Consider the following 23,735-nt stretch of genomic DNA (forward strand, 5'->3'; position numbering starts at 1 on the left):
GACACCATCAAGAGGCCTAATTGCCCTCTGATTTACACTAGTGTACATCAGGAGAATCCACTGAAGCCAGTGGAGTAAGATGGGGTAAAACTGGGCATGAGAGGAGAATCAGGGCCACAGTCCCCAAAGAGAGGCCCCTTCCTATCTAGTCCAGCTGCTGTAGAATTGCTCCTGCTGGCATATTTGCTAGTGGTTGGTTGGATATTTCAGCTCTGATCTGTGTTTTTAATAAAGGGATCATTACCCTGGCTGGCATATTCATCTCTCCCCACCTCTGAGAGAGGAATGAAGGGGTCTAATGCAGAAACTGGGAGCCAGGATTCCTGGGTTCTGTTCCTGGCTTGTCAGTCTATCCTTGTGAAATAATTTTAGGCTCTAAATGATAGTCCATTAAGGTGTGAGAGAAGGGAGTGCCTCTTCGAGGTGTTTCAATTAATATTTTTTCTTAACATTTCAGTGACAAGCCTGATCCAAAGCCCACTGAAGTCAATGGAATGACTCACTTTGGCTTCAGCTGACTGTAGCTCACAACATTTCTTTCGTTCTGAACTGAAACCCCAGCCGCCTAGCACTAGTGCAGGAGAGCCAGGGACTGAAACCCACTAAAGACACACACAGCGCTGCCTGGTGGGGGGGGGGGGGGCGCAAGTGGGGCAATTTGCCCCAGGCCCAGCAGGGGCCCCCCAAGAATATAGTATTCTGTAGTATTGCAACTTTTTTTTTATAGAAGGGGCCCCCGAAATTGCTTTGCCCCGGGCCCCTAATCCTCTGGGTGGCCCTGGACACACACAGTGAAACTTGCCGCCCTGCGCGGAGAGACTCGTAGATGCAGTGACAACTAAATGGGCGTGTGCACCCTAGCAGCCTAGCACAGAGAAAGAGGTTTTATTTGTGAGTACGTGACTTTTCTCGTGAGAGGTTCGCTTTAGTTTAATCTGAGTAGGAGATGCTGTGATACACACATAAAAACCCAAGCCCAAACCAGCAAACCTCGGCATGACAAAGGTCCATTTGTTCTGTGTGTGCTCAGGGGTGAAGAATGAACAGCCCCTCAGGACTAGTGGTCTGGGGCACCATTTCCCTCCTTTATTCTCTTTTTTCTGTGTTTCCGCATGGAGTGCTTCTCACAAAAGGGGAAAGGCTAGCAGCCAGCAGAGGCAGGGGAGGGGGTGGCTCTCTTTGGGTAGCTTGGAATCTCGGTTGCAGAGCACATGGGAGGGCATCTCTGATCCTTTGGGGTTCAGGAGAAGGGTGTCTACCCCATGTGCCCAGGGAATAATAGATGTTCAGGAGGAAAAGCTGCGTGGTGATCCCGAGTTAACTTAGAGAGAAAAGGGAGCGGCAGTTGGCTTGAATTGTAGCTGTGGGTTGTGTGGCACAACTAGATCTTGTCTTGCACTAGGATGGGGATGGGGTGGAGGGGCTGTCTCTGCCCCTCCCCCTGACTCACGTGGGGAGGGATTGGCTCTTGTCACTGTCCTGCTCCCTTTGCCTGTGCCTAGCACCAGTGGCAAGATAAGTGCAGGGGGACCTAACTCTGACATAGTGTCAGGCTAGTCTTCTCTCACTGTCCCTGACCCAGATGTCTCCTCGGCTCTCTGTTGCAGACACATTGGAACATTCCCCGGGATCTAGGGCCACCTCTTACTTCTGAGGTTGCTTAACATGCGCCTGAGCTGTCTAGCTAGCTATGTGATGCCCATCCCCGTGGTATCTGGGCCCTTTCCCATTGTACAGCAGCAGGCCCGTGTACCTTGGTGGCTCTGCCCCCACCCCCTCCATATGTTGCCCCTTGTAGGAAAACAAGGCCAGGAATCTCCTGCCGTTGGCCCCTGACCCGCAGGAGCCCAGATGACACAGTTGGTTTCCTCTTTGCACGGCAGAGGTGTGTGCCCTCCGGTTAATCCCAGCAGCGGCCTCTCTGTAACTCTCCCCGGGGTCCCGCTGTAAACGAGGATCTTTGATCTCGGCTGGGTTCCTCCTAGTTAAATATTTCATCACGAAAGAATCCAGGCTGTGATACTGCGGCTTGTTTGATAGTGAAATTAATGAGAGGGAGACAGTTGTAGGCATCACACGTGATCTGGCAGGGGCTTTTCCTCTGCAGCCAGCAGCCATGGGGCGAGCCACCTTCCTCTTTCCACTGCTTCCCTCTCTCCTCCTTCTGCTTTCTGCTCCTCTTGCTTTCTATCTCTCTCTTCCATCTGTTTCCATTCTTTCTCCTCCTCCCCCATTCCCTCTTTCAGTTATGTGCTCCCTCTCTCAATTCGTTTTTCTTTCTTCTATCTTCTCTCTCTCTCTCACTCCTGCCTCTTTCTCTTCTGCAGCCCTTCCCCCGTTCTCTCATTTTCTCCCCCCCCTCACCTTTAGGCTGCTTTTGGGAATCTGATGATTCTGCTACTATAGCCAGAGGCAGCCAAGTTTTGCACAGCATCATCCTCTGCAGTCCATACACCCCGATAAAAGCCACCAACATGGGTTGAGCGAGCCAGGCCTGGCTATTTCCTCACTCCTCCAAATTTCCCTCTCTCATTCCCTCTTCCCTCTGATTAAATCTCCACTTGGAGCCTCAGGACAGCCTCTGAGAAGTTGGAACGAACAGTCCTTATAATAGGCAGTACAACAGCAGTCTTGCTGGCTTCACTCACTGAACACCCAGAGGTGGGAATTAGGCCAACAGGCCGAGGCTGCTGCCTAATCTCATGTGGTCTGCAGCCTAAGCAGAGTTGAGTCTACACAATATGTGGATGGGAAACCTCCAAGGTAAACCCAAGTGCTGATGGTTTTTTATCTCTCATTAAGGCGTGGTACTGGGATTCTGCCCTTTGGATGAGATGTAAATCCAGGTCCTAACTCCTCATGGCCACTGAAGATCCCTTGGCACTTACCCCCCTAGAAGAGACAAGGGTGTTATCTCTGGTGCCTTGGGCATTTGGGGAGGTTACCCTCTGCCTGAAATTTCCATGTTGTTTCAGTTGCACATGGGATTCTTTTTAATTTTCTGCCCTAAATTATTACATAACATTGCTTTGCGACTGTTACAAAGCTGCCATGTCCCATTTCAGAGGTGGCTGTCTCTCAGTGCTGGGCAGGTGATCTCTGTGCAACTGTGGATGGTGCCACATCCCACCCCAGAGGTGGCTGCATCTCAGTGCTGGGCAGATGATCTCTGTGCAGTATTGCTGTGCAGCCGTGAAAAAGGTGCTGCATCCCAGGAGTGGGTGCATGCCAGTGCTGGGTGAACTGCTATATAGGAACAGATCCCCTGCTGGTATAAATCAGTAGAGCTCCACTAAGTTAAAAAAACTCTGCTGATTTACCCCATCTGGGGATATAGCCATAATCTGGAAGGTGTTCTGAGAAGCAGGATGTTATATAAATGTAAATTAATATCATTTATTTGTCAATCTGATGAAAGTGACCTAGCCATGGTGCAGAGATGTTGTATGTTGACTTAATTATAGCATCTGTAAGGCCATAAACACAGAGAGTGGAATTAAGAGGCACAGGCAAGAAAGGAAAGAGATTTTTTTCAGCTGTGATTTGCAGTTTGATGAAGAACTGGTGAGACATGGGTGGGGGATGATGCTGAAAGCAGGAGCTGCAGAGGGGAAGGCTCTTGCACTGAGATTGGATGGACTAAGTAGAGGCCAGTGCTAGATAACTGGAGGAAGCGGAGAGGGGAGTAGAGGGAGACTGAGGCAGGCTGTACCAGGCCGTGGGAGCTGTGGAAGAGAAGGCATGGGGGAAACTGTGTGGAGAAACAGAGTAGAGGCTGGGAAGTGAGGGGAGGGGGAGGGTATGTCTTCACAGCAGAGTTAGTCTGAGTGCCCAGGGTAGCCTAGCCTGTGAGTGGTGTTACTGGAGGACGGAGGTGCAGTGGTACCTGGGGAAGGCAGGCTGAGAAGCTGGGGCTAGGGGCAGTTGCTTGATAAGCAGCCTGGGATGAGTTACCTGTCATCACAATGGCACCGAAATAATTGCTGAGCACACTGGCTGAAAAAGCCTTCTGCCCGAAAATGTGCAATTGCAGTAATGCCTTGGCTCGAGCGCCCGATCCATGTTCTCCACTCCTAGAGCTCCTGTGCTGAACGCTGTGTGAGCGGACCTGGCTGCTTCTCTCCCTCCTCAAAGCTGGAGGAGGTTTGGAATCAGCTTCGACGAGCTCAGAAACTGCAGTGCCAGAGAAAAGTAACAGAAATTGTCTTGCCAATTAAAAGTGGGTATGCGCAGGGTGGGAGCAGGGGGGCACAGAGCCAAAGAACGAGGGCCTAGTGCTCCTCAGACCAGCTGCCACGGCGGTCCTCCTAGCTGGGTTGCCCTCGCGAGCTGAGTTGCCCCTCGACCGCAGTGGGATAAGCAGGAAACAAACCTGCCACCACATCCCAAAGCGCCAGGGCTTGGGGTGGCCTTTCCTGCCCCAAATCAGAACCACCACTTCCAAGGCAGCTAAGCTGTGCCCCTTCTCCATGGACACCCCCAGACCTCCCCTGCGGCAGCGGTGAAAGGGAGTGTGACAGGGACATGCTCTCGCTCTTCGGGAGCCCCCTTTAATGCAGCTCTCTGTCTGTGTGTCTATCCATCTGTCCTCCAGCTCTGTCCTGCCCCATCTCCTCCCTCTCCCTCCCTTGCTCAATAAGAACCTGTCAGTGGAGTAGTGGCTGTGACGTTAATAGACCTCCTCTCTGGGGGACGCATTCGGTGCAAACCTGGACTCAATTCCCTTCCCTCACCCACCTTGTTCACTCAGCACCATCCAGGAAGCCTGTGACTAGCTCTGGGTCACTCGCTTGTTCCCCAGCAGATCACAGACCTGGTATTTTCCATTCCTGTGTGAGGCCCCTTTCCTCCCCAGAGTGTATCGCTGAAGGAGGCCTGGTTAATCGGAGGCTGGAAATTCCCCTCCACCTGCAGGAAGGCAGTGGGTTCCAATGGTGAAAGCAGGGGGAGTGTGTGCTGGTGGTGAGAGCAGGGGGATTGGGAGGGAGGACTCCTGGCACTCGGTCTAGTGATTAGAGGTGTGGAGCTGGGGGTTTGGTTTTAGTTATGCTTTGTGTGAACTTGAGGGCGAATTTCTTTCCTTCTCTGTGGAATGGGGATAATGACGCCGACCCACACGGCAGGGGCCAGCGATGCTGATGTTAGTAACTCACTCCGAGATCTGCAGATCAGCTCTGGGGTATGTTTGAATCCTAAACAGCATAGAGCAGCTGATCGGCCTCGCTGTGCTTTGGAGGGTGGCTGTGGCTTTGAGCGCCAAAGCCTCCCCGGTGAGCATGAGGAAGGAGATAGTCACGGCACAGTCTTGGTCCCACTTCCGGAGGCCTGTGGTGCAGGTCACGGAGCCGCTACACATTTGGCACCAGCGGCCAGTTCCATCTCCTCTCCAGGAGCCTGAGTACCAGCCAGTGCTTGTGCAGGAAGTTGAATTCTTGCCAAATGATTGCCGTGGGGGTTGAGACATACATTTCAGCAAGATCTGTGCAGAGAGGAGAGGACATGGTGCTAGCGCTGCACATTTCAGCACCAGGCAGGCACTCAGCCACAGCCACTGGCTGGGGCGGGTGAGGAGGAGAGTGGGAGGGGCCCAGAGCCCTAGGAGCAACAGAATCCTAGGAGGGTTGGGAGTAAATGTAACTATATATTAATTTGTCTTCTCGTCTCATCTCGTTTTGGAGAACCGCGCTCTTTTGGGGCCCAACCCAACCCTGTTGCCAGTGCTTAACTCAACGCCAGGGATGAGGTTGACCCAATATCTCTGGGACAGGGTAATGTTCTCAGATGCAGAAAGACAGACCCAGTGTCCCCTCTCCCTCCTGCTTCTCTGTCCCCTCTCCCTCCTGCACTCTCCTGAGAGACTGCCTGGTTCAGGACAGCTCAGCCGAGAAGGAGGAAGATATCACAGCTTCAGCCTTGCCTGAACTGATGTTAATTTCACCCCTGAGCTCTCTGGTTCCCAGGGGAACTTCGCAGAAAGGTGGGGGATGTCTGAGACCTGGGATCTCTGGGTTAAGTTGCTGGTTCCCTGTCATCCCATCTCCTTGTCCCTGTCAGAATCCAGTCAGAACCTTGGAAGAGTGACAAATGTCTGTAATTGCAGAGCGCTCCCAGGGGTCACTGTAGCCCTGATCACTTTTATCAATTCGGCGACACCTCTCATCCCCACAGACCTGGCTTCAAACTGGGGAGCTGCGCGAAACGATCAGCAGGGCTGGGCACTGAAGACCTGGGTAAGAACTGTGGCTCGGGGTGTTTGAAGCTAGACTCTGTAGGGTGGTGCTGTCCTATTGATTAAACTCCTGGGACAGCTGCCAGTTGCCTCTAGGATTAAATCAATACCGTTTGCAAAAGTAAAAGCTTCTTGGTGGAGACATAAAATATTTGAGTTTATTTTTTAATGATAAAACTTACAGACGCACCTTCGCGGAGACAACGCTTTCTGCTGCGTGCCAAGGGGATGGGGGAACAAGGTGGGGAGGGAGCGCCCAAAGCAGTCATCCATGGAACCCCCAAAGGCCTCAGAGAATTAATTATCCTGAGGGTGGAGCCAAAGAACAGCTGGGGGGGGGAGAGGAATTTAGAGTCCCAAGTGGGGAAGGGGTGGGAGTTTCCAGTAGTGATTTTCAATGAGGTGGAGGTAGAATGATACGTTTGGGGGGGGGGGGGCTGTTCGCTCTAGTGCTCACAGTGGGGGAGAGCCCTGCGGAGATACAACATTTGTATCTGCATCTGATCCGCGATCTGCAAACGTGCTTGGTGGTGGCTGTGAAGAGGTTGGCTGCAGATGTGCAGGGCTCTAGAGAGGGGCTGGCAGGACAGGGAGGAGGCCGGTGCTAGGTGAGTGAAGAGTGATGGGAAAGGAGGGGAGAGATGCTGTTCCAAATGGCTGGAGCTGCGGAGAAGAAGGTCCCTGCACCCACAGTGGGGAGTTTGGCTGGAAGGATCCAGCAAAGGGCAGGTACCTGAAGAGGAAGGTAGAGAGACTCACGGTCAGGTGGGTGGAGTAAGACCATAGGGTGTGGGCTAAACCTTGGTGCTGAAGTGACCTGGGACCTGGGGAGCTTTGGAAGGGCTGTGTGCTAGGCTGACGCAGTGCGTGGGGCTGGAGGGCTGGGGTTCAGGGAGGCTGGAGAGCAGGGAGCTCATTCCCAGTGCTTGGGGCTGTGGCAGTGGGCACTGGGGGAGCAAGGACCCCATGAGACACTGTGCAGTTAGCCAAGCCGTGGGGCAATCTGCAGCCCTCAGCAGTAGGGCTGGCCACTCTGGACCCAGCTGTGGCAGGCAATGGCTCTCTGACCCGGGGGGTGAAGCTGGGGATGAAGCTCTCTTTTTCTCCTGATGTTGTAAATTTCTCTCTCTGAATTCAGACCATCAGGGTGTGTCTACACTGCAATAAGTGCCCTGCGGCTGGCCCATTTCAGCTGACTCGGGCTCAGGGCTGTTTAACTGTGGTGCAGACATTCAGGCTCGGGCTGAAGCCCAGGCTCTAGGACCTGGCAAGGTGGGAGGCTGGCCTGAAAACACATCCAGAGCAAAGCCAGACTCTCCCTAGCAGGGTCACAGGGCCAAGCCGAGCGGAGTGCCTCGGTGAGGAGCTAGCCCGGTGCTGAAATAGGCTCCTGCCCAGAGGAGCTGCCCTTGCTGAATGCTGTTACACTGCAGTTTCTCAGGCCTCCCTGCCTGTGGGAACGTTGGCTGCTTGCTCTGTGTTTGCTGTTACAGTTTGGTTTGTGTGCAACATCTCAGCTCTATATTGTCGCACCAGAAGGAAGTGATTTTCCCAAGTCAGGATAACAGCGAGGAGTCCTGGTTCCAAGTTCCCTGCTCTAACCACGAGAGCCTGCTTCGCTCCCAGCTGGGAATGCAGCCCGAGAGTCTCTGCGTCCATATCCCAGCTCTAACCACTAGTCAAGTGGTTCTTGACTTTTTACATACAGTGGCCCAGTGTTTCAAGAGGAAAAGATTTCAGGACTCTCCCCCCAGCCTCTCTCCAAGCCAAACAGAAAGGGGGGATGGTCATGACCCTTCTGAACCTGTTAGCAACCTCCTGGCTGAAAACCCTAGACCTTATGCTGTCTTAACAAGCCACTTGCTGTGCTTGTCAGCTGTTATCCTCCTCCTGTCTTCTAGTTAGTGTGTCAAATACAATTCAGTGGCTTCACACAGTGGTTTCATTTCTTTTAAAGGATAAGCTGCTTTGGTTTTTTTCAAAAATAGTAAAAATATATAATGTTCTGTGTGTGTGTGTGTGTGTGTGTGTGTGTGTGTGTGTGTGTGTGTGTGTGTGTGTGTGTGTGTGTGTGTGTGTGTGTGTGTGTGAGTGAGAAGACCTGTTCCCCTCACCCATGGGGTGCAACTGAATATGTTTTTTTAAATGTTATGTGTTTGATGTCTGTCTAATGCAGACTTTTAAAAACATTTTGTAAGAGTGAATAGAAATAACCCCAGGAACAATCAGAGCCGATACATGTGGCCTGTGGCACAGTCACGTAGATTGGTGTTGTCCAGTGATTAGAATAGGGAGGCAGGACCTCTGGGTTCTGTTCTCAGCATTAGGAAAGGAGGAGCATGTGAAAGGGGCTGACCAAAAGAATCCCTCCAGGAAATGCTTCTTAGAGAGGGAAAACTTATGAGACTTAACAACAGAGAGGACTTGCAAAGCCTGACCTGGGAGAGTTTGTGCCGTAAGTGATGTCTGATGACACAGGAAGAATTCATTTCTGGGGAGTGGGATCTAGCGGTTAGGCTGTGGGAAGGGGACTGGGAGTCAGAATTCCTGAGTTCCACCACTGGATCTGGAAGGAAGTTGGTTCTCATGGTTAGAGCAGAGGAGACTGGGGTTCTCCTCACGAGTCTGGGGTTCTCTTTCTGGTTCTCCCACTTAGGCACATCCCATCCCTCTCTGTGCCTCAATTCCCCCATCTGTACAATGGTGATGATAACACCAATCCACCTCCAGCAGGGTTTAGTTAATTCCTAGCTGAGTAAGGTGCATTACTAGCCCATTGTGGGATTAACTTTGGTTGTTGTTAGCGTTCTTCCCACCTACCCATCCCCCACCACCCACCCTCAGAAGCTCACTCACTCCCCCCAAGACACAGACCTGATCTTATCCCTCTCCACTGGCCAGTGCAAACCAAGCAATCCGTCTCCCTTTGCCCACGAGCTCTGCCGAACTCCTCCCTGGATGGAAAGGCGTCCCTCTGCATCGTAGACATTGAGGGGAATGGGGTGGGGAGCAGGGGCGGCTCTAGCTTTTTTGCCGCCCCAAGCATGGCAGTCAGGCAGCCTTTGGTGGCTTGCCTGCGGGAGGTCCCCGGTCCCATGGATTCGGTAGTGCGCCTGTGGGAGGTCCCCGATCCCACGGATTCGGTGGTGCGCCTGCGGGAGGTCCCCGGTCCCACGGATTCGGTGGTGCGCCTGCAGGAGGTCCCCGGTCCCATGGATTCGGTAGTGCACCTGTGGGAGGTCCCCGATCCCACGGATTCGGTAGTGCGCCTGTGGGAGGTCCCCGATCCCACGGATTCGGTGGTGCGCCTGCGGGAGATCCCCGGTCCCACGGATTCGGTGGTGCGCCTGCGGGAGGTCCCCGGTCCCACGGATTCGGTGGTGCGCCTGCGGGAGGTCCCCGGTCCCACGGATTCGGTGGTGCGCCTGCGGGAGGTCCCCGGTCCCACGGATTCGGTGGTGCGCCTGCGGGAGGTCCCCGGTCCCGCAGCTTCGGCATACCCGCGCTGAATTGCTGCCGAATCCGTGGGACCAGCGGACCTCCCGCAGGCAAGCTGCTGAAGGCAGCCTGACTGCCGCCCTGACAGCAACTGGTGGGCCACCCCCCGTGGCTTGCCGCCCCAGGCATGCGATTGGAGCGCTGGTGCCTGGAGCCGCCGCCAGCGAGGAGACTGAAGAGCAGAAGAAATTGGTGGCAGAATGGAGTGACTAACCCATTCTGGGAAGGAGTGTGGCGGGGGGGTGCTGTTGGGGAACGTCACTCAGGGTGTTTGTTTAATGCAAAAGATTTACCTGATCCACAGAACTGGATGGCTCTGCCTTTCACCTTCCTTCTCCCTCCCTCTGTCTCTCTTGCCCAGCATGTTCCTAGCCCTCTCTCCTCCAGCTTCTCCGGTATCAGATCCACTCCCACAGGCCACTGATTCAGGCCTCTTTCCCCTACAAACCAATCGATGGACAGGAAAGGCCTGTAGCAAGCTCCAATTCTCAGCAGCTGACAGTGCTAGTTCTGGGAGAAGGAGCCCACGGAAGTCCAAGCTTCCATGCCCCCCCGCCGCGAACTGGGCCAGCCCCATATTCCAACAGCTGCTGCTCTGCTTTCTTCCCCGGTGTTTAGCTCTGTTGCTGAGATCAGTTTAACCTCTTTTATGTGGCGCTGCAGCATTGGATGGGGCTTGAAAGGGGACCTGCTGGATGCTTGAGACAGGGGCCAGAAGCACATGCATACTGCATCCCAAGCATGCTCAGAAGCTTCCCTAGATAAGGCTCTGAACCCCACCCCCACCCTCTTACAGACAGAGCAAAAACATCTGGAGAGGGGAAGTGATTTGCTCATGGTCACACAGGCAGAGCCAGGAATGGAGTTCAGTTCCCTGCTCTGACCCCTAGATTCCCCTCCCAAAGTCAGGTACAGACCTCACCTCCCCTGACACCCAGTCCTGGGCAGGAGGTCAGACTAGATCATAATGGTCCCTTCTGACCTTAAAGTCTATGAGTTCATGCTTCCTTTAGCGAACAGCAACTCGCTCTACTCACTGGGCCAGATTCTGAGCACAGCTCTGCCCGTGTAAATCCAGAATAACGGCACCACCATCAGTGGGGCTACTCCAGATTTATATTGGTGTAACTGAAGTAGAATTTGGCTTATTGCTTATCTTTTAAGACTAAGAGTTAGTCACAGGTAGTTTTAGTAAAAGTCACGGGCGATCAACAAAAATTCATAGCCCAAGACCTGTCCATGACTTTTACTATAAATACCCCTGACTAAAACATAGCAGCTGCTGAGACCCTAGGGTGCCGCTGCTCTGGGGGACACCGGGGACTGACAGCTATCCCCAGCAGTGGCAGTTGGGGGCTGACTGCCCCCAGCTGCTCAGAGGCCCTGAGGACCACTGGTCTGACTGCTGGTCTGGTGGTCCCAGGGGCAGCTGCCAAGCCTGCTCCAGTAGTGGGCCGTGTGTCTGGCCACAGGACCGCTCCAGCAGCTACCCGAGCGCCTGGCCCTGGGGTCCGCCCCAGCAGCTGCAGAACTCTTGGAGGTCCCAGAAAGTCACAGAATCTGTGACAGACTCGTAGCCTTACCCACCATGTCTGAAAAGCGCTCACCCCTGCCTGGTTTGGCAGCTGAGGCATTATGGAATAGCTGCCTGGATTGTCCCAGAATGCACGGGTTGTAGGCATGGCTGTGCAATAGGGAAGGTGTGGTTGTGTCTCAAGAATAGGACTCTGGGTGATGTTAGCTGAATACAGCAAAACTTGGTTGCACCAGGCACTCTTGAACTGCATAATGGCTTATTAACAGGATCAGATGCTCTTAACTCTGGTGCTTTGCTCTCACATGCACAAAGTTAAATTGACCAACAGCAGAGTTGGCGTGTCAGCCGGGAGTGGGGGAGTTCTTCCCCTACCGCACAGAGTGGGGGATCATCCATCAGGGTTAAGCAGGTAGATCCTTGGGATTAGGACCTTGTGGAGTGGTCTGACAGGGCTCAACACACCAACAAGCTGTCCTTGGGTTGAATGGAACAGCGAGGTAGGCTAGGGAGAGATCTGAGGGCTGGATGGATCAGGGCCCTGGAGACTCCATCTGCCCCTGTAGCTGATTCCAGGAATAGGGGAGACATGGGTATTTCTGACTGCAGACACCCTTGGACAGACACGATCCTGCACAGACTGCAGCGCCCTTGAGAGAGTGGGACTCTAGTCGTCAAGGTGTAGGGCCCTCCTTGTTCCCGGCCCTCACAGGGGGCCAACCCAAGAGCTGAGCTTTCCTTGACTCTGCTGCACTCCTTTTGAATACATGATTTTAGCTACTATCATAGCAAACTGCATTGTTCTTGCTCTGGAGCAGCACCTGCCTGATGAAGACAAGACCCCGATGTCAGAACGACTGGTGAGTGTGGGCGTCTTTCTTTCTTATCTGGATTTACCTAAGTTCTCCAATAATTAGTGTGATGAGTTCCCCCCGGGCTGCTCCCTGGAACTGGAGTACCACCGAGCCCCCTGGCCCACCAGCCTGAGCTCCCTTTTACGCTGCACTGCTGTGACAAGCCGCAAAGCCCTGCAGCCTGCACTTTCACCAGCATACATATGGGTGGGACACACCCAGCTGCAGTTACAGGCAGGCTCTCTGACCAGCCCCTGCATAGGAAGGCTACAGCTAAGGCAGCTCCCTAGGCACGCACCCGCTCTGGAGTATAAACCCAAAATTAGACCATCTTGTGCAGCACAGGGAACTGTACAGCGTAAGCTCATAAAATTCACCCCCTCCCTCAACGTGGAGAGGAATATGCAACCGCCTTCCCCTTGAGTTATGTTTCCCACACCCCTCACTCTAATTCACTAGTTTAGATAGAGCAAAAACAAGTTTCTTACCTACAAAAGATAGATTTTAAGTGATTATAAGGGATTACCTAGCAAATAAACAAAAAACCGCAAACTAAGCATAATATACTAGATAGATTGGATATGAATTAGCAGATTCTCACCCTAAGAAATGATACAAGCAGGCCGCAGATTCTTAAGGGACAAGCTGCACTTGCTTTACAGGTTGGAATCACCAAGTGTTTCATTCACAGGCTAGAAATCCCTGTAGCCTGGGTCCAGCACTTCCCCCAGTTCAGTCTTTGTTCCTCAGGTGTTTCCAGGAGTTTTCCTGTGTGGGGAGTGAAGAACACCTGATGATGTCACTCCCCACCTTATATAGCTTTTGCATATGGCAGGAAACTCTTTGTTTCAAAGCTTGGTTCCCAGACCAGTCCATGGAAAAATACTGACATCCCAAGATGAAGTCCAGCACCATATGGCCTGGTCACATGTCCTTGTAGAGTCAAAGCAACCATTGCTCCCAGGCTGTTTGGAGTGTTCTCAGGAAGGCTCCTCACCAGGGGAGAGATCAGCTTCTCCTAAGGCAGGGTTCTCAAACTGGGGGTCAGGACCCCTCAGGGGGTTATGAGATTATCAAATGGGGGGGTCGCAAGCTGTCAGCCCCCACCCTAAGCCCCACTTTGCCTCCAGCATTGATAATGGTGTTAAATATAATAAAAAGTGTTTTCAATTTGTAAGGGGGGGGTGTCACACTTAGAGGCTTGCTGTGTGAAAGGGGTCACCAGTACAAAAGTTTGAGAAGCACTGTCCTAAGGCCTGTTGTTTTTTCCTAATGGCCCATTGCCTTAAATAGGCCCTTCCCCACCCACTATCTAGACTGAAGGCATCTTCTCTAGTGGGCGTTATTGAGGTGTAACTACATTTGAAATATAGATACATAGTCAATATTAATGACTTCAGATACGAAAATGATATATGCATACAAATAAGATAGTCATATTCCGCAAACCATAAATTTTCCTATGACATCTCACGAGAGATATCTTGCATACAATACATCATAATGGCTGTGGCGAATTGCCAGCACTATTTTGATGGGTCTCGCACTTTCTGTTCTTGGGGGGGTGGTTCAGGGCACCATTTCTTGCCCCTTCAGTGGAAAGTTAACTGCCCCACTAGTGTCCTAGAGGAGGGGAGTGGAGAGGGAGGGATCTGGGCCCGCCTTCTACTCTAGGTGCCAGCCCAGGGGCCCTGAGGATAGTGGTAAACCACTTGAACTGACACTTCCTTCCCCTGGGCTACTTCCCTCTCCTGCCCTTCAGCTTGGGGGCGGGGGGGCTTCCTGCCCTCCCTCTGCACAAGCCAGGTGCCCCTTTAGCCAGGGTCTTGGACTTCTTAGCTCACTGCAACACTTCTCCAAACTGTTCTCTGCTCCAGCTCCCACACTGTCTGATTGAAGCAGGGGTTTTTATCATGGGACTGGCTTCAGGTGTTCTAATTAATCTATAGCAAACTTTCTTCCCCTTACAGGGAATAAGGCTCCCTTCTAACCCTCTCCTGCTCCTGCTGCCCTCTGGCCATGCTGTATCACATGTCATAATCATATAACATTTCACTGTGAAGAATATGGGGTGCAGTGTCAGGTGCAGGTCTTATGTATATTGGGAAATTGACCAGAATAACCCCCCATCTGGACACTTTTGTTCTGGAGTATATTTGTCCACACAGAGTTATTCCCGAATAGCTATTGCATTTTAAATTCACACCCTCTGTTATTCTGGGGTAACTTCGCCATGCATCTGAGCCCTTAGAGTGCTGCACCAGAGTGGGCTGCATTTATATTCCCCTTTCTAGCTGTCCGCTTTATGTCCTGCTTTTTGCCCTTATGCTGGGAGCTGGGACAGTGGCATATGCCTCCCACACAACTGGTTCAGTTCCTTTCTCCCACCGGACCCTGCTGTGTTATCTCTGCAGGAGCTTGTCCTAGATTCCTCCCTACTCAGGCCATGAAAATCTGAGCCAGCCTGGAATGCCTGGAAAGTGACAGCCGTTTCCATTCCACTGGATTTGGGGCTTCTAGGAATCTTGGGGGTGGATTTTTGGTAATCTGTCAGTCTGTCTATCTCCATTCACCTCTCTCTCTCTCTCTCTCTCTCTCTCTCTCTCTCTTTGTACCACAGACCACGTAGAGCTGGAACAAAACTGTTTTCTTGGAATTATTGTCATATCCATTCTGACATTTACACCACGCCCTCAGTCAGGGCCTCTTCTCTCTGGGAAGGGAGCGTAGGCCAGTAGTCAGCGCACAGAGAACCAGGGACTTCTGGGCTCTGTTCCTGCTCTGGGAAGAGAATGTGATCTAGTGGTTAGAGCAGGGTTCTGAGAACCAGGACTCCTCTGTTTCGTCCCTGCCACTTCACCATGGCATGGCCTGAGGCAATTCCCTTCCCCTTTCTGTGCTTCAGTTTCCCCACATCTCACAGTGGCTTGTGAGGTTTTATGAGTGGCCTTCAAGTGCTTTCAGACCCTATGAAAGCCCCAGGGATTGTTACTGTTTTCACTGTCTGCATTTCCCTCTCTCTCCCAGGATGACACGGAACCATATTTCATCGGAATCTTTTGTTTTGAGGCTGGAATTAAAATCATCGCCTTAGGGTTTGCTTTTCACAAAGGCTCCTATCTGAGGAATGGGTGGAATGTGATGGACTTTGTGGTGGTTCTTACAGGGTGAGTAGCTGTTTTTTATCCTCTCCTTCTGTGTGTTGGTCACTTGCAGACCAGGGTACAAACAATGATGTATTTTCTTGAACTGGGAGGCGGTAGAATGGCCTAGTGGTTGTCTGGTGGCTAAAGCAGTCCGGTCAGGACACCAGGGTTCAATTCCCAGATTAGGGGGAAGTGGTGTCTAGTAATTAGAGTGGCTGCCAGATGGTTGGGACTTCACTGTTCTGTTCTCATCTCTGCCTCTGTCCATACAGCCTTAGGCAGATCTGTGCGTCTCGCTTTCCCAAAGCGGTTGTGAGGGTTAATGTGCGGATGAGGTTTTAGAAGCTGGGGAGTGGGACAGACGGGCTCAATGGCATTATTAAAACCTGAGTCTCTGTGCAATGGGTGGAGCCGGCCTGGCTGCATTTTCACTCTAGTCAGCTCCCCTACTGCTTTGCAACCTGCGTTGGAAGTTCTAGGGCTGTGGAACAATGGCCTCTCTTGCCTAGTGCTGAGATGTTATTCCTGCTGAGAGCTTTCATTCATCATAGATCCCCACTCCAAATGAGTGCTGGGACCACCTTTTAGCAGGCCTCGTTTGCCAGCCGAACCCCACTGAGAGCTTGCAGAAGTTCTCTGCAGTTTAACTTCCCCACGGCTTCCTGCTTCTGTCCCTCTGTCACTGCCCCTCCGCGGGGGCTGTGGAATTGAAGGCTGATGCGTGTTGGAGTTGTTTCTTCATCTTTGAGCCTGTCGCACTGTTTCACTTGCCTAGTATTTCTCTGGGTTTATCTGCTGGGCAGCTCTTGTGTTCGGATAACTCCTGGAGAAATAGCGTTGTGTTTCCATTGTGTTGGCTTGTGTCATTTTCACTCTCGGATTCTGTAGGATGGTTGCCTGCTGGGAATTTTTTCTTCTCTCCAGTCTTGAATATACACAGTTCTGTGATGAAGCAGAACACGACAATATTTCCTGCTAGTCAGAGCAGCAGCCTGGGGAGCCACGACACTTGGGTTCTGTTGGAGTCAGGACTCCTGGGTTTTATCCCAGTAGTGGGAGGATAGAGCTAGTAGTTAAATCAGGGTGGGGGTTGGGAGTCAAGACTCCTGGGTCCTGTCTTGCCACTGACTTGCTGTAGGAACTGGGGGCATGTTGCTTCTGTGTGCTTCCCTTTTCTCTTACCTACTTTGTGCCATGGGAGGAAATGTTTATAAAGCACTTGCAGACCCTTGACCGTTGTGATCTTTCTAATATTTGTGGCATGGTTTCCTTCTACACGTTTCAGCTGGTGTCGCTCCAATACTGGTTGTTCTTTGCACAGTTTTGATTGTGCGTCTCTTGTGATGGTCACCATAATTGCTGCCTGGGCAACGTTTGTATTAACACATTGAATGCCCTGCTGCATGCGTGGCCTTTTGTTGTTCCCGGGTGTTTTTTGCATGTGATCTGTTCCTTAGCTGTTGATGTTACTTTGGGGGACACAGCAGTTGCTGTCCAGGCAGCAGGTGTCACTTCCTTTGTTACTTTATACCCTGGGTGTTGTCCAGGCAATATATTTTTGAGCAATAAGTTGAGGCCACGAAGCGAGGGACTTAACTTGCACAAGAAGCAGGAGGTCCCTTAGCATGGGGGATGCTGCTGAGATACAAAGGGGTTTGCGGAGGGAAATCAGCTGGCTCAGGGCCTCTAGAATGGGCTGTCGTGCCTTCCCTCGAGATTGGCAGTTGAACCCCAGCCCTGGTTGGGAGGGGTGAAAGCTGTGACGCTCTGCTTGGTTGCATGATGTGATTTTGAGGGGTTTCTGTCCCATTCCCACTGACACTGGCAGCCTCAACAGAAAAGCCATGGAATGAATTGGTCACAGAGACCCCTCTCCCCTGCAGGGGGATTCCTCCAGGGCAGGACCCATGAACAGTCAGTGTCCTGGACCTCTCCCTAGCCCCAGAATTCACCCAGGAGTCCCACTGCATCCTGCCATTGCATTTGGAATCACCCCTGGTCTCCCCCTTACCTGGGACACCTGGCGCTTAATTGCTCCAGCAACAGGGCCAACCCACGTCCCAAGCTAAAGAGTTATCATTGGTATGGACCTTATTTGTGCAGCTGCCTGGGATGTCCCTTGCGCCGTGCTGTGCCTGGGGTCACAGGCCTATGCTGTGGCCATGTTACCCTTTTGCCATCCCACTGCAATTCTCCATGCTGCGTATCTCCCTGGGGACACATCCTAGTTGTGATGTGTGGGTCATTCCCCTCCCCTGGCATGCTGTGGGGGTTTGTCCTGCACAAAGCAGTGAGGGGTAAGAGAAGACACAGAGGGCCAGGTCTTCAGCTAGTGTAAACCAGCATGTCTCCACTGAAGTCAGTGGTGTGATGACAGTTTACATCAGCTGGGGATCTGGCCCACAATCTGTTTGGTGATGAAGTTGTCCCTAGGAGCCAGCGCTGGCCTGCAGACTCTGTCGACACTAGGCATTGCAACAAGATGTTGCTTGAAAAGCTTTGATCTTCCAATGCCTTGTGTCCACACCTGACACCTGGTCCAGATGTTGTATGGTTGCAGTGGTTTGGGCAACGCGTGGGGTGAGGGCTGTTCTTCGTGGGCCCTGCTGACCTGAGTTGTCAGCAATGTTCTTCATGGACAGGAAGCCTCAGGTTCTGCAGCTGCTACAGATCGTACACCCCTATGCCCCCTTCCACAGCACAGCGTGGAGATAACCAGAAGGCCTCGAATCCCAGCCCCGAGGCTGGGCACAGAGGTGTTTCAGGAGTCGCAGAGGGCAGTGACATGACCATGGTACTGGGGGCAGGGGGCACTGCACTTAGACACGTTGTTCTGTCCTGAGCAGCGTTGCTGGGCAAGGGCTGAACGAGGCCAAGGACTGGGTGTGGAAATTGGCCTGGGGAAAAAGGCAGCCACGTCTGAAGAAACTCCCCACCCACTGATAGGCGGGGAGACGCATGAGATAAACGACTGGCTCGGTCTGAGTCTCCCAGCTCCGGGACAGATGCTCCTGGGGCTGGGAGCTCAGTCACCCACTCCAGCACTCAGAGGAAGGGCTACCCCAGTCCTCTGGCTGGGCAGTGTCGGACAGCTGGAGCTGGTAGAAAGGGGAAGCCAAGGGCAGTCAACACCTCTCATGATGGGAGATTAGTCTGTGTCGCCACTGAGAAGATCAAGGCTGCACAGTCCCAAACAGAGACACTTCCAGTTCAGTAGGAACGTACCATCTGCCCCTCCTTATCATCCCCGCTCCTTGCTCCCCTCTTCCACTCGTTCCCGGCCTGGTGTGCCAGTGCCCGGCACCTTGTGCACTCATTTATACCCGTGCAAAGGACAGGGCAAACCCTGCTGGCCTGATCAGCCGTGTTTCACACCTGTGTGCAAATGGCTGCACAGCGTCCTTTGTCTCACTTCCGTCCTCCCCCCACCCCGCTGCCACTCTCCTGCTTTCCCCCAAGCGCCTCTGCTCAACCAGCGGCTGTTCGAGAGCATCTGCACCTCCCCTGCTTCTGTTCCCACCATCGCTTCTCGTCTAAACACTGGGGGCAGCGTCTGGACAGAGGAGGTCGGACACGGGGTCTTGTCTCTGTCCAGGTGCCGTTAATGACCCCATGGGAACAGGGTCGTTATGTGTCGTCTGAAAGACAGCACGGCCAGCAGCACAGTGCCCCCTTCTGCCCTGCTGGAGCATTGAGGTCAGCTGGGGTGACCAGATGAGGTGAAGACGGGGGGCGGTCCGCTGGCGGAGCAAAATAAAAACAAACCAGTGCTGCCGGCAGAGCGAAATATCCGGACAAATTGCATCCCGACCAAAGATCGGTCGGGACGCGGGACAAACACCCAAATATCGGGACGGTCCCGATTTTATTGGGACCTCTGGTCACTCTAAGGTCAGCACTGGCTCCAAGAGGAGAGCACCCCCTACTGAGTCACCCACCCCCTCCCTGCAGCACCCTGGGGTTCTCCGTGGGGCATTCACTGTGTCCCTAGTGTTCCTCTGAAGGGGGAGCTTGGAAAGTGAGCTGGCTCTGGGCAGAATAATAGACCGGGCCGAATCCCCCCGGGGTGGGGCACTCTCTGATTGTAACCAGCTGCAGAAAGCAGCGGCCGCCTCCTCTGCCTCTCCTTCCCTGGCCACCCGTGCAATGATGGCTGCTCCCTAAACACACTAGCTCCTGCAGGATGGGAAGATGGATTTCTGGGGTCCCCTTGGGCACGAGGCTGTGGAGAGAGGGGCTGCTCTGCTCTGGCCCTCCCGTTTCCCAGCCTTGCTGGAGCTGCAGTGAGGGATCCCGGCCCAGCTCCCGAGAGAGGCTCCCATTAGTGCTGCTGCAGTTTTGCTACGCTAATGGCTTCTTCCTCACCAGCGCGGGGCGGGCTGGGAGCTGCAGGGGAGACTGGCAGGCAGGCCGTGGAAATCTCCATAGCAGAGAGCTGGCTGCTGTGAGTGAGGTCCTGGGGGCTGGAGATGCTGTCCTCAGCCCAGGGCGGGCTTGGGGTGGCAGAAGAAGGGAGCACATGGGATGGCTCCCAAATCCGAGCTTTCCTTGAGTGGGGGATCAGATTGCTGGGGAAGCGCCAATCCTCTCTCCCGCTCCTTTGTGTGGCCTCAGCTAGAAAAGCTCAGACCCACTAAGGGGTGTCAGAGCACAGCAACTCGTCTGAGTAAAGCGTGGGGCCCAGAGCCTGCAGCACAGACCAGGGAGTCCCCCTGGGCATGGGGCCAGCAGAGTCAGGCTGCAGCGGGCCAACGGGGGGCACAATTCCCAGTGCCAAGGATTCCCCACTGCACATTCTCTGCCCCCCCCCACATCATTCCCAATGGAGCAACTCTAGGGGCTGGTAGCAAGAGGTAACCTCAGGTGCTGTGACTGAATCACGGGAGCCCCTGTCTAGGCCTGGTGTGAAATATCAGGAGCTGCCATGATTGACTGGGGTGTGTGCGCGCGCGTGTGTGTGTGCACGCGCACGTGTGCATGTGTGCAGATGTGTTACGAACTGGGAATGTTCTTGATGTTTCCTCTGAATACTGTGTTGGTGCCTCAGTGTCCCCTATGCAGTTCTTAAGTATCTAAGTGGTGGGATAAGGGCATGTGATTGCTGAAGAGCAAAGGGCCAGTGCACCTAAATGCCTGGCACTCTGTCTCCTAGCAACTGATGGCCTGGGCCCCCCCTCTGCAAAGGTGCCAGCTGAAGGTGTTGGAGACAAAGGGATCAGGTGACCTCCTGGCCCGGGAAAGGAGCTGAGCAGAGAGGAGGGGCTGGTGGGGTTGTTAGTCTGGAGCTGGCTGGGGTCAAGGAGTGGAGGGCAGATGTGGGGGGTCTGGCTCACTGGTCCCCCAGAATGGACCCAGCTGAGGGGTCCAGTTCGCTGTATCTACAAACTCTGTTTTAGACTCTGTTCCTGTCATCGAATAAACCTCTGTTTTACTGGCTGGCTGAGAGTCACGTCTGACTGCAAAGTGGGGGGGCAGGACCCTGTGGCTTCCCCAGGACCCCGCTGGGGCGGGCTCGCTGTGGGAAGCGCACGGAGGGGCAGAGGATGCTGAATGCTCCACGGAGAGACCCAGGAGGTGAAGACGTGTGAGCTTCTTGCCCTGAACATGTCTGCTCCAAGGGAGAGGAGGCTCCCCAAAGTCCTGACTGGGTTGGTGGGGAGCAGTTCCAGAGAATCGCCCCGGGACTCCATGACAAGATGTATCTGTGCATTATATGTAGAAGTATACATGTGTGCATGGTCCATGTGTATACACATGTACATGTATGTTAGTGAGGCAGTTTGATGTATGTGTATGTACACATAGGATTATTTATACAGCCCAGTAGATGCTGGCCCTGATGGCTTCCCACCCCAAGAAGTGTACAGTCTAAACATACATGTGTGGTACATGTTTGTGCATTAGGTGCATTCATGCACATGTACTCACAAACGTGTAAGGTGTGTTGCTCTACACACGTGTGCATGTCCTTGGTGTACTTGCGCATGCATTGTGTGTGCCCAGTCGGTGCAAGTGCCTAGTGCATGTATGTGCACACATGTGATGTTCTGCCATGCGTGTGTGAGCGAGTGTGCTGTGCATCACCCTCCTACATTTCCTGCCCTGATCTCGCCAGCAAACGCTGCACCCCCTCTTAGCGGGAGCTTTCAGCCCGCTCAGATCCGTCAGCATTCTGCTCCTGCCCCGGCCTCCCCTCCTGCAGTGGCAGGGCAGAGCAGAGAAAACAGGGCCACTCACGAAATCTCTGCCTCTCTCCCCCAGTCCTCCTCGGCAGAGCTGAGCTCATTAGTATGCTAGGCAGCTCGGGCCCTGATTAGGGAGTCTCCCTGTACTAGTACCTTATAGGTGCTTTCCGGACGTGCCCGGCATGCTGAGGGAGGCATCTTTGCCTGAATGAAGGAAAGCAGAAAGGCGTGGGAAGAAGGATGCAGGGAGGCTCTGGCAATGGAAGGAGTTATTGATCTTTTGCTTTGTCGCTGGGGTCCTTGCCTGCCTTGATTCCAGCGGTTACGTGGGCAGCCGGGGGTGCTTAGGCCACAGTTGGCATTTTTAGGACCAGGAAGAGACACGATTTTGGCAGCAGAAGCGCAGTTCGGCAGTGTGGGTGCCAGTGAGTGCATCTGCATGGGCATGTATGTGCAGCTGTGTATACATGTATAGGCGCGCATCTGACTTTGTGGGTCTAAAGAAAGTCTTCTCAGCTCCAGTGCAGGATCTGGGCAGCGTTGGAGGCAGCTCAGGGGAGACCTCTGCTCAGTGTGCAGCTGCGATCGGACAGTCAAGCAAGATGTTTGGATGTATGAGGAACAGGAGAGAGGAGGATGCGGAGGGGATGTCTACACTGCATTCACAGGGTGTGTACACTAGCTGGCTTGGATGCAAGAGCAGAGACACTGCAGCTTCAGCTGTAGGATGGGCTGTAAAGCATGCCCCGGATACTGGGTAATTCCTTGTGCGCCTAGCCCATGCTGAAGCTCATGCTGTGATGGTGCCACTCCTCCGCTCCCTGAGTTAGCTTGACTACCTCTCCATGGGCTGCCATAAATCAATGGCATGGCCTCATCTGGATTCTTGTCAGCCCCATCTCTAGCAAGACAATGCAGAATTAGAGGGGTTCAGGGAAGTCTGATTGAAAGCCTGGAAAAACTCCCATATGGAGAGAGATTGAAAAGTGTGGGATTGTTGCCTTAGAAATGAGGCTCATAAGAGAGGACGTGATAAACCTCTGTACAGTAGTGACTGGTCATCCCTGTCTCAGAACACAAGAAAAAGGGGACAGTCGATTACATTCAAAGGAACAAATTCAACACCGATTAAAGGAACTAGGTGTCTGTGGAACTCACTGCCACATGATGTCGTTGAGACCGATAATTTAGCAAGATTCAGAGAAGGATTGGATGTTTATATGGAGCCAGGGCCATAACAGTTAATGCTAACAAAAGTGGAAAAAGAGCTTGAAGACCTCTTGCTTCAGGGCTGAAGCTGATCTCTGGCTATTAGAGACCAGAGTGAGACCTATGTGGGGTGCAGGTTGTCCTCGGCCTGCCTACTGTGGGGTTCTTATATCTGACTCTGAAGCATCTGCCACAAGCCACTGTTGGGGACAGGAGACTGGGCTAGATGGACCAGGTCTGATCTAGTCTGGCAACTCCTGGATTCCTATCTTGTCTCTAAAAAGAACAGGAGGACTTGTGGCACCATAGAGACTAACAAATTTATTGGAGCATAAGCCCAAAGTGGGCTGTAGCCCATGAAAGTTTATGTGCAAATAAATTTGTTAGTCTCTAAGGTGCCACAAGTATTCCTGTTCTTTTTGTGGATACAGACTAACGCGGCTGCTACTCTGAAACCTCCCTTGTCTCTGTGTGCAGATGTGTATGACTGCTATGATACTATGCTTATTTATTTGGTGTACTATGGTCGTGCCTGGGAGCCCCTGTTGTGGGCCAGGACTGCGTTTTGTTAGGCCCTGTACATTATTTATTAGGTGTATTACAGTAGCTCTTAGGAGTCCCAGTCACGGGCCAGGACGCCATCGTTCTTGGCGCAGAAGAAAACGCAGAAGTAAAAGATGGTCCCTGCTCGAAAGAGCTCCCAATGTAAGCGTGTTTATGTAGCCTTGTGTGCGGGGGTCTTTGTGTTCTGAACATTTGTAATCGACGCTGATGAGTTTGGGCAGTGTGTGTGAGCGTGGGAGAGAGAGACTCCTTCCTTCAGGGCTTGTGTGTGTCTTCATTGACTGAACCGAATAAGTGCGTGGTCAGGGTGTGTGTGTAGGGAGTGTATTGGAAATGGTTGTACAGGGAGGGTTTGTGTGTACTGGATAAGTGCTTGTGTATAAGGAGTGGAGGAGCATGGAGGGACTGCATGTGTGGGATGTGTGCACGCATATGTGTGGGGAGCATCAATGTGTGAGGAGTGTGCCTATGTGCAGCGTGTGTCCATGCATGTGTGTATTTGTCAGGAGAGCACAC

General features: G+C 52.9%; 1 protein-coding gene across 13 annotated transcripts in view; it reads left to right on the top strand.

Annotated features, from left to right (window-relative positions):
* CACNA1A (calcium voltage-gated channel subunit alpha1 A) overlaps positions 1-23,735 on the top strand; it is a 180,588-nt gene that overhangs the window by 20,461 nt on the left and 136,392 nt on the right. For all 13 annotated transcript variants that reach the window (XM_030546108.1, XM_030546115.1, XM_030546107.1 and 10 more), the window contains exons 2-3: positions 12,016-12,121; positions 15,143-15,282. In XM_030546108.1, coding sequence (XP_030401968.1) covers positions 12,016-12,121; positions 15,143-15,282 — 246 coding nt within the window. The remainder of the gene's footprint in view (positions 1-12,015; positions 12,122-15,142; positions 15,283-23,735) is intronic.

Source organism: Gopherus evgoodei, unplaced genomic scaffold (assembly GCF_007399415.2).
Source record: "Gopherus evgoodei ecotype Sinaloan lineage unplaced genomic scaffold, rGopEvg1_v1.p scaffold_40_arrow_ctg1, whole genome shotgun sequence".
Taxonomy (NCBI): Eukaryota; Metazoa; Chordata; order Testudines; family Testudinidae; genus Gopherus; species Gopherus evgoodei.